Raw genomic sequence first — 10,943 nt, forward strand, 5'->3', positions numbered from 1 at the left:
AACAGGCCACATCTGGCTGGGTACAGAATATACATATTAGTATTGCTTCACTTTCTACAGTATTCGTGTACACACAAAACATATATAGTGAAGGAAACTTTGAAATGAGAGAAACACATGCGTGAGCAAAACAGCTCAGGCCTTCAGCAATTACAGCAGCTTTATTTACCTGATAGGGACAAAGAGGCTGAAGATCCTTTGGGAATTAAAGGCACTGGTGGTGGAAAAAAACCATGAGATCATCACATCGTCCCCTGAGGATGTCTCAGGAGAAGTCACTGAAACCGGGAGAAAATCTAACTGATAATTAATATGTGGGGCTCTCAGTGCCCCATAGGGACAGGAATGAAAACAACTGAATTAGCCCATCAGCACAGGGAGACACTGGTGGAAAATTTGTGAGCTGCACTTTTTGTACCCAAGTCAGCCCAGAGGCATCCCACTCGACTCTGGAGGCACAAACCTGACACTGACTGGACACCTAGTATGTGCCCAGCCCAGTGATGGGTACTTATGCAAATATGTTCACTTAATCCTTCAAGGGAGCAGTCAAATCACCTCTTAGCAGTCCTGATGAAGATGACTCCTCCTCTTTGTTAACTTGCTCCTCCCATACCACCCTGTAAAATTTCAAATCTGAGGGGCATTATTAAAGCCTCATTCCCAGTTTCCCAGCACTGATGACTAAATACTCAGGTAAGAATGTGTCTTTGGCAAATAAAGGCCTCAGCAGTGTTAGCGCAGCTGAGGTTACTTCCTCTTCAACCCTGGCATATGCTAACGGAGCAGCCCTACTGACCGGCCTGTGCAGCCAGCACAGCCCAGGGCCATCCTCCCAGAACCTCCACAGGTCCTGGGATCTCTCCTCCCACCCCTGTTTTCCCCAAAGGCTGGTCCCAGCAGAGGTCAGACTTCTAGAAAGGAGGGAATATTTGCTCTCAAGGCCACTTTAGAGTCCAGCGGTATAGTCTACTACTTGGATGGAGCAGTTGATTTGGCCCCAAAATAATTTGGTATAGCAGGACCCAGGAAAAAGTCTTTGTTTAGATATTATGGGATGTCACATCTAAATGTAACTAAATTCTTAAGTTTTAATCTAAAAATTAACATCATTAATATCTACCAATGTCAAGAATATTTATTCCTGTTGGTCTTAATTCATTCTAAATTACAAACTAGACCATTTTTTAATTTTTATTTCTTACAAACTAGGCCATTTTAAAGGCATACCTAAGTTTATAGAGAAGACATTGAGTGATCTATATAATTAGATTTTGCACACAGAATTAACCAAAGCCTATTTAGTATTTCAAAGTTTCCCTTTCTATCTGTCTATCTATCATCTATATCTCAAATATGCTTCTTTGGTTAAAACGTTAGTTAAAGCCCAAACAAGCTTTTCAGTGTATAGTTTATATATAATACCTCAATTTGTCTAACATTACCAATTAAGTGCTTTCACAAGTAACACTTCCAGCTAATTAAAATTATCCAACAAGCCACCTTAAGCTGGGAATATTTAATCCCTACATTTCCTAACAAGAACAAAAATTCCTTTTTACTATTAACAATGGTGCTAATTAAAAGAAGTCAAAGGCCCAGACTGTAGATTAATATACACAGCCAAATCTGTGTTTGGATTGAATGAGTCACAGAGAAAAGAAAGTCTAGGAAGAATTTTAAGGTGTTAAAAACCTGTATTTGGAAACAAAGTATAGTGCTTCAGAGTTCAAAATCAGTGATATCAGTAATCTTCAGTGCAAAACATTTCCTTTCTTTTTGGTCTTCTAAACTTAAAGGTCACATTTCATTACTGTCCATTCTATCATAAGTTCTAGATTTTCCTTTAGGAGACTAAATTACAAAGGGCATCCTTGTGCTAAGCAGTATAAGGAATACACCTTTGGAAACCAAAACCGTGCTAGAAATCTTAACATGTATCTTTTTCCTATATGGTTTCAAGAACCTAAAAACTACTCTTAGAGCAGTGATCCATGGTTATTACAGTTTGGATAACCACAAATCCTTCTAGCACCTAAAAAAAAAATAGTAATAATCTATCTTAAATCTCTAGGAAGCTGGTCTCAAAAGGATATTAATTTGATGTGTTCCATAATCAGCATTCAACATTCTAAAGTCAGTACCAATTTCCAAAGAGCAAATGCCAATAATTTTGGCCCAACTTTTATATAAACTTTCTTTCTTTCATATATCAAGTGTTTGTTATTTTCTGAAGGATATAATGGCTTGTTCTTTGAATTATAATTCATATAATTCATATAAGGAAACAATCACAAATCTTTAATTCCCCATCTGCCTATCTCACCTTCTATCCGTTACTCTACATCCTTTAAACCAATACTGTTTAACAATTGATCAAATACTTCCCTCCCATTGATTAAGCAAAGTGGTTTTTTTGTTGGTGGGTTTTTGTTTTTGTTTTTTGCCTTTTGTCTTTTTAGGGCTGCATATGGAGGTTCCCTGGCTAGGGGTCTAATCAGAGCTACAGCTGCCAGCCTATGCCACAGCCACAGCAACACCAGATCCTTAACCCGCTGAGCAAGGCCAGGGATCCAACCTGCAACCTGATGGTTCCTAGTCAAATTCGTTTCTACTGCACCAGGATGGAAGCTCCTAAGCAAATGTTTATGTAGCACCAATTATGTACCACTGGGGATTTAATGGTCAAGCTTCAGTTCCTATTCTCAAGCTTCTGTATGCTTGGTCATCTATTTTTATGATAACCCTGTCAGAGTGGCAAAGGTAGGTGTTTTCCCCATATATATTTTTTGCAGTGAGCACAAAGTTTAAGTGGTTTTCTCAAGGTCACATACCTTGTAAGGACAGACCTGGAGCCAGGATTCCTCATGCTTAATTATGCTATTACAACAAACTGCCTATATGAGATTAATTCCATCTCCTTGTGTCACAGCAGCAATTCCTATCCTTAAATTGTTTTGATGTTCTTTTCTGTCTCCCCCACGTGAAACAGAAACCATGCCTTTTATTTCTGTTTCAGGCACACAGGGGGCAGTCTGATAGTGACTGTTGTTTAAAAAAAAAAAAAGAAAAACTACCAACATGCAGATTACTCATGCAGAATGCAGAAATAACTCATGTTACAAAGGAGGACTCTTACCATAGTTTTAAGCAGAGTTGATACTCAGGCCATATGTACCCTACTGTATCAGTGTGAAAAGATTTAAATACTACTGGAAAATACTTTTCTTCTGGGCTTTCTTTTTTTTTTTTTTTTCATTTTTTTTTAATTACTCAAATGAATTTATCACATCTGTAGTTGTATTCTTCTGGGCTTTCTGAGAGGCATCCCTCACTCTAGCCCTGTCCCTTGGACCCATAGCTCTCTCTAGTGACAATTTCTGGCAAAGCAGAGGGCCTCCAAGGTCCTGCTCCAAAGTTGTGGTCAGTTACTGTCCCAAATGGTCAGTGGCTGTGCTTTATCAGTTGACAGGTATTTTTAACAACACATCTGCTTTCACAGAAGATCCTGGGGTATATTCAAGGTTTGTTCTGGGTTTTTTTTTTTTTTTTTTTTTTTTTTTTGGCTTTTTAGGGCTGCACTCGTGGCACATGGAGGTTCCCAGGCTAGGGGTCTAATCGGAGCTACAGCTGCTGGCTTGCTCCACAGCCACAGCAACAGAGGATCCAAGCTGCGTGTGTGATTTACACCACACCAGCAACACCGGATCCTTAACCCACTGAACGAGGCGAGGAATCAAACCGGCAACCTCATGGTCATTAGTCAGATTCATTTCCACTGCACCACAATGGGAACTCCCTATTCAAGCCTATTCTTAACTCTGAGCTAAATATCTATAGTATCAAGACCTATCAATGTGCCAGCACTGGCTTGTTGTTTACTGATGTAATTAGAGGGATACAGGGAAAACCCTTATCGTCATGTTAAAATTCTATTACATGTGAGCATGAATACGTGGTTTATGAAATCCTTTCCAATAAAAAAGTTACCTGAAAGGATGGCTCTTCAGGAAGGGGAAAGTGGAGGGGAGAGTTGGATCCAGAGCACAAAGTACCTGGAGGGCCTAGAGTGGAGTGCTGAGAGAAGGCAGCAGAAGGCAGACTTAGGAAGTACCTTTTAATTCCTTTGGTCTATGATGACACTTGTACTCTCAGTATTACTCTTAAACCAAATAAACCTTTTTAACACATATGGAGGACAGAGTAGTAAAAAATCAAAAAGCTCACCTCACCATATTAATGAATGGGCCAACTATCAAAATTTGAGAGAAATTGCTTACTTACACATATTTTATTTGAACAAAGCCATTATAATGGCCATTAAAATGATGTGAAATATAATGATCACTCTGAAAGGAAGTTATAGCAACACTGGATTTATAGAAGAGGAAGCAGCAAAGGTGCACATTTGGAGGTGAATATGACATTGTAAAATCAACCCACATTAAATACCATAAGTCAAAATGCAGCACTATTTACATATGATTGAAAAGGACAGGAGAGTTGAACTTTTGTATAATGTGTGAATTTTAACCTGTTAAGTTGGCAAAAAGCCTTAGTTTGTATAAAATTATCATGTGACTTAATCCTACCCAATCACTAGATCAAGACACTGAAACTGAGAATGAGTCCTTATTTTACACCTTTGCTCTTGATCTCTCTCTAAAAAGAGACCAAAATGACTGTGAAGATGACTTATACCTATAAATTACAAAGTACCACAGTGACATAACAACAAAAGCCAAAAGAAATATACAATTGTTTTATCTTTCAACTACTACCATACTGTATAAAGCTTATTGTACTACCTCTGTAAAATTTCAGGAATAAGCACATCTGAGTATATGGATACTTCCTTATCTTACAAAATAAAAGCAAGCATTTTCTATTCAAAATTTTTATTTCTGTGTAAAACAAAGAACTCTTGAAGGTCAAGCAAGGGAAAAATAAACCAAGTTCAAAGCACTATTAAGTCATGAAACAAAGAATCTGAGGTAGAAGTCAAGCAATATAATCCACAACCTTTTTGGGAGAGTATTTATTTCCAGCAACCATCACATCTCTCTAGTCAGATCTAATTAAAAAAAAAAAAAAAAAAAAAGCCTCAAGTTCCCCAAAATTAATAATCCATTCTCTAAAATCAATGTAAAACTATGACCAACAGAAGATACAACATCAACTTTTGTCATGTTAACAGAGTAAATGGTTTTCCTAAAAGCTGCTGACATTTCTATCAGTAGTAGCCATAGGGAGGCCGCTGGTTGTGACCATAGTTTCCATATTGATGGGGGTAGTAAGGTTCTTGTCTGTGCTGCGGGTAACTGTTACCCCAGGATCGTCCAGGCCACTGATTGGATCGACTGTCACTTGGCCACCCCCGTCTGCTATCCCTACCTCTAAACTGTCTGTTATCTTGCAACCTACAACAACAAAACAAAAAGATTTTTATTCTTCCCTTAAAAAAAAAAAAAAAGAAGCACATGACAAATCTATCCTGGTGCATTTCATGTCTCAATGTTATACTCAGTATACAAGAGTAAAAAAAAACATTTTTCTCTACAGAATGTTGTAGCACCAGTTATTCAAACCTTTCCTAAGCTTCAGATCCAGTATTATACTGGATACACTTTGCAGAGTATAGGTAGAGACTCAAACACCAAACCCAAAACAACAAGATTTCAATTCAAACTTTCTTCACTTGTTTGACAGCAGTATGGTAATAATGCTTTTATATATTTTGAATTTCCACTGTAGAAATAAATAGAAGTAATTTCCATTGTATAATTTACTCTCTAAGGTAAGCCCCAAAACAAAACCTTCTTTATGGAATTTAACACAAAAGTTTTGTGGAAGACTCTAGGTTTTTAAAGTATATTTGCAAAGAAAATATTAGTCCACAGGAAAAAAACCATTTTTTTAAAAAACCCATTAAAACACACACACAATTGCACAGTAAGGGGAAAAAAATATGGTGCTGACAAAGTATTAAAATATTTATCAGGCAATTACTCTGTGCCTTGGTTGCTAGGTACTTGGTATATTATACTGAACAAACATTGATCCCTGCCCTCAGCAGCTTTAGGGACTAGCAGATTCAAGTTATCCTCTCCCAGGTCAGCCACCTGCATTTGTTCTTCTGAAGGAATACATACCGATTGCCTCTATTTCTTTGGTTCCCACCAGCTCTGCTATTCCATTCCTCAACAATTGGAGGGGACTCAGGAGGGCGTTTCAGGTATTCCTGGTACTCTTTGTCATCTTCTGTGAATCTACTGGCAAACATCTCTTCAAAATTTGGAACAGCTTCAGAATTGTCAGTCATTCTGAAATTCTGTAATTTTTAATGTTTCTATTAGAATTTTTTTAAAGTAACACATCATACCAGATAGTGAAAAAAAAAGAAGTAAATAATTTGAGGCAGGGTATTCATAAAAGTCCTTTTGTACTTTTATTATTTGTCTGTCTATATCTACTTATTTATTTTCTTATGGCTGTATTTATTTATTTATTTATTTTCTTATGGCCACACCTGTGGCAGAAGTTCCCAGGCCAAGGACTGAATCTGACCTCCAGGTGCAACCTATACTGCAGCTGCAGCAATGCTGGATCCTTCAACCCACTGCACTGGGCTGGGTATTGAATTCATGCCTCTGCACTGACCCGAGCCACTGCAGTCAGATTCTCAACCCACTGCACCACAGCAGGAACTCCAAAAAATATTTTCTAATTTTCATGATTCTTTTTTCTTTATCCATGGGCTATAAGTACATAGCTTTAAAATACTTGTGATTTTTTTTTTTTTTTTAGGGCCGCACATGTGGCATATGGAAGTTTCCAGGCTAGGGATCAAGTCAGAGCTACAGTTGCCAGCCTACGCCACAACCACAGCAATTCCAGATCCCAGGTACATTTGCAACCTACGCTGGCAATGCTGGATCCTTAACCCACTGAGTGAGGCTAGGGATGGAACCTGCATCCTCATGGACACCAGTCGGGTTCATAACCCACTGAGCAACAACAGGAACTCCTATTTGCGTACTTTTAAACCTAAGATACATTAGATTCAATTCAGTATTTCTTGATTATTATAAAATAGGCATTAGGCTAACTAGAAGCCTGGGATACAAAGATGAACCCTCCCCACAAAGAGCTCTGAGTCTAGCAGAAGAGACAGATATGATATAAATAGGAAAGGAGGTAGAGCAAATTTCAAGAAACAAAGCTGTAAAAGTGGGCAGGGATCAAATTGTGAAAAACTTTGTGTTCAATGCAAACAACTCTGCACTTTTTCTGTTAGGCAGGGGGAGTCATAGGTGGTTTAAGCAGGGAAATCTCAAGAACAAATTTACTATTTAGAAAGACCACTTTTCTAACAAAGTAGAGAACAGATTAGTGAGATTAGACTAAAGGTAAATTACTGCAACAATGCAGGTGACATACTGAGGGTTTAATCTGAGGCACTGACTGTGAGAATAATTTTAAAAGAATCCCAAGAGGAATCAGTTGCTGAGTAGATGTTATGAGGAGACAGGGGAGTAAAGAATAACTCCCAGGCTTCTGAACAACTGGACATGTTAATGTCACAGGAACTCCAGGAAGAAGGGTGGGTGAGGATCCACACTGAGTTCAAGTTAGCCACCGTGCGAACATCCACATGGAGCGTCAGCTCACAGGTAACTATCCGGGACTGAGACCAGGGTGGAAGATGAATATGGGAGACAGGAATATTGCTGGTGGACAATACTGTGAGAATGGATGAGACTCCTCAGGAAGGCTATAGAATAAGAGTTACCAAGAAACAGAATTTTGGAGAACATCCAGAATTAAAGAAGTTAAAGAAGATAAAGAAGAGACACGACGACAGCATACACAGATGAGAGAACCAAAAAAGATTCTATGATAATAGAAGGCAAGCGAATAAAGAGTGAAAGGTCATCAGTGTTGAACAGGAAGAACCAAGAAGAGAAAATTAATTGGATTTAGCCTTTAGGAGGTGATTAGAGTAGCAGAGATTAAAGCAGGACTACAACTAATTAAAAAGTAACTGGAAGGTAAGGAAGTAGAAATCTACACTGATTAGACTAAACTTTCAAGTTTGCAAACAAGAGTGAAAACACAAAGTGCAGTAGCTAAGGAGTTACTGGAAGATTATCTCTTTTTTTCACCAGGCTAAAAACACCCAAAGTTGCTTATAGGAAAAGAAAAAAAGATCCAATAAAGAAAAAGAATGAAAATACAGTAAAGACATGAAATCAGAAAGGGCAAATAAAAAGGGCTTTAAACACACAGCTACTGAAGTCTAGGGTAACTATTGTATAATGGTATCCAATATATTCTTGTTCTATATTCGGTGACAAATGAAAAATAACTACTGTAAATATCATCTGGGTTTTTTTTGTGGTGCACTGGGTTAAGGATCTGGCATTGTCACTGCAGCAGCTGGGTCACTGCAGTGGCGTGGGTTCAATCCCTGGTCCAGCAACTTCCATATACCAAGGGTGCAGCCAAATATATATACATTATATAGTGTGTGTGTGTGTGTGTGTACATAAATGTGTATATATAGTATATATGTATATATTGTTTAATGGCTATAAAAAATAAAATCTGTATCAGCTAGGTTTTTCGGCCCAATTATGGATTCACTCATGAAGTTGAATTTCTTACCCACATTTTCAGAGAGCCCTCTACCTCTGAGAAGAGATTTGGTTTAGGCTGCAGAAGGCCTAATCCTTGAGGAACTGGGGAGAAAGAGTTCACTTCTTTTCATTTTCACCCAAGACCTAGAAACAAGCCCAGAAGTACTGTGTATGTAGCTCCAAATTCCCAGTCCTTTCTTGTATTCCCATGCCCTACCTTTCCAAACCTAAACTCCATTTTTCTGCTCTTTGCCTCAAGACTCCTAAACCTGTTTTATGATTTGGGCCATATGCGACATCATGCTAAAACTTTAAAGCCAAATCTCTCTCTTATCTGACATCCTACAATTATTTTTCTCCCTGTACACTTCAGTTTATAATAAAAAGTCTTTGGTAAAGAGACATGATATTGGAAAACAACTTTTTCATTAGTCTGTCTTTCCTCCAAATCCCTCAAAACATATGCAAATATTTATAATACTACACTTGTCCCAACAAAACCAAAGATTATTATTTGGATGCAAGAGACAATACCTAGATGTTTGAGGCCTCTGCCCTCTTAGAGTATATCTTATTACACACCAGGCTTTTGATGTGTCTAGGGTTGGCAAACATGTCAAATTCTCAATCCAAGTTAAGATTTAAAATAAATTCAGCAAAGTAAAATAATATCCAGATTTCTATAGGAATCACGGAAATCACCAGCAAGATGACCCATACCTAACCAGAGAGGCAGTGAGAATCGTAAGTCAACGCATACCTTCTCCCAGGACCTCCCCTTCCACAAATAAACAAATGTGTATCATTAACATTACCCGTGAGAATGAAATTTAAATAGAATTTTAATTGCTCCAAGTTTTACTTACCCTAGGAATTTGAGGCAGCTGTTCTATTTAATATTTAGGTTGATTAGATCTATAAGAAGAAAATAAAAAACAAAAAAACCCTTTACTTCCTTGAAGAAAACTCTCAAAGATGTGTGTCCTGGGAACGGGAACCATAAGGGTCTTAAATAAGGAAGTGGCTAGATTAAAAGTGCTCCAAAGATTCCCAATGCTAATTTGGAAAAGGGAACTGGAGCTAAAATGACAGCGAAGAGCTAGAAGATGCTACAAGACTTGTCCTCAGGGCCTTCAAAATCAATGAGCTAGTTTGACCATGAATAATAATTTCACAAGACATGTACTGTTCCTTTGGCGGGGGAGGAGTACAGCCTTTCAGATGTATACTCGAACACTACTAGTTTCTCGACTCTATAATAAAACCACACAGAACTTTCTCTGCGGGCCACTAACCTTGGAAATGACTAACCAGAATGGAGTTTTGCTGCCTTGGGGGATGAACCCAGAGAACTAAGAGACGAAGATACTGCGAAAACCACTGCGTTTTTCATCCTCTCTCACAGCACATCAGTGCTTGTCTATGAAAAGCTTTGATTGATGTGCTCCTTTCCGAAGCTTCTTAAAACGCCAGGCGCGCGGGAACTCGGAGGCCGTGTAGCTTCCCGTCTTGCGAAAGAGTCCAGCCCTGGAACGGCAGAGCCCGAGGATGCCTCGCGGGCCACTGTGCTGGGCCCGCCTGGCTCTCTCCTCCCCGTGGCCCCGAAAGGAGACTCCGCCGCCCAGGGCTGTGTCTGTGCATCTCCGACCGAGCTCCGCCCGCCACACATGCAAAGAAATCCACCGCCAGCCGGGTAGCTCTTTACACAGACTACTCACCACTTCAGCTCTCCAAGGCAACAGAGCTACTACGGCCAGAGTCCGACCACCCCTCACTTCCGCTTCCGGCGCGCAAACGCAGGGGCGGGCCTGTGAGGTCTCGCGGTATCTTCAGCTCGCCCTGAGGATTTTTCCCAGCTTTTCCAGCTCTGATCCTCACGCGGAGCTCCACGAAGCTGGTGAGGTGGCACGTGAAGGTGATGATGCCCTCGGCACGCTTTCAGCCTGCCTGGTGACTGTGCAGGAAGAGATGCAGCGCTGTCTCTTCAGCCCCTTTGACGGGGAGCTGGTGACGGGTAGGGACAGAAGTTTTGGAACTGCTGTGCCTGGAAGGGAGAGAAAGGGTACTTCCGGCCGCCTGCTCCCGGAGTCTTGAAGAAGGCGATGAGAGTGCAGGCCGTGAAGGTGGCCACAAAGTGGATTACTTCAGCGGTCCTACACCTTTCACCCCTGCCTGGTCAGGTCTCGGTAGTAAGACTTCTCTAGTCCGTTTCGAATGTGGTTTTGCCGAACCCCGCCCCTCAACCTCCTCACTCTGCTCCAGCTTAAGTGGGCGGTATCCGGCTACCTCCAGGAGACTTGGCCA

The 10,943-nt window shown here is 39.9% G+C and overlaps 1 protein-coding gene across 3 annotated transcripts; it reads right to left on the reverse strand.

The window, feature by feature from the left end:
• On the reverse strand, positions 5,081-10,496 carry FAM103A1 (family with sequence similarity 103 member A1). Of its 3 annotated transcripts, none has more exons than XM_005666109.3 (5): positions 10,358-10,433; positions 9,951-10,166; positions 9,506-9,554; positions 6,153-6,331; positions 5,081-5,420 (listed from the first exon to the last, which is right to left on the reverse strand). In XM_005666109.3, the coding sequence occupies exons 4-5, from the start codon at positions 6,320-6,322 to the stop codon at positions 5,234-5,236; spliced, it is 357 nt and encodes a 118-aa protein (XP_005666166.1). In that variant the 5' UTR covers positions 6,323-6,331; positions 9,506-9,554; positions 9,951-10,166; positions 10,358-10,433; the 3' UTR covers positions 5,081-5,233. The 3 variants fall into 3 exon arrangements, with proteins under 3 accessions (XP_005666166.1, XP_003128501.1, XP_003128500.1); XM_003128453.4 differs by having other exon boundaries at positions 9,935-10,166; XM_003128452.4 differs by lacking the exon at positions 9,951-10,166 and having other exon boundaries at positions 10,358-10,496.

Source organism: Sus scrofa, chromosome 7 (genome assembly GCF_000003025.6).
Source record: "Sus scrofa isolate TJ Tabasco breed Duroc chromosome 7, Sscrofa11.1, whole genome shotgun sequence".
NCBI classification, from domain to species: domain Eukaryota; kingdom Metazoa; phylum Chordata; class Mammalia; order Artiodactyla; family Suidae; genus Sus; species Sus scrofa.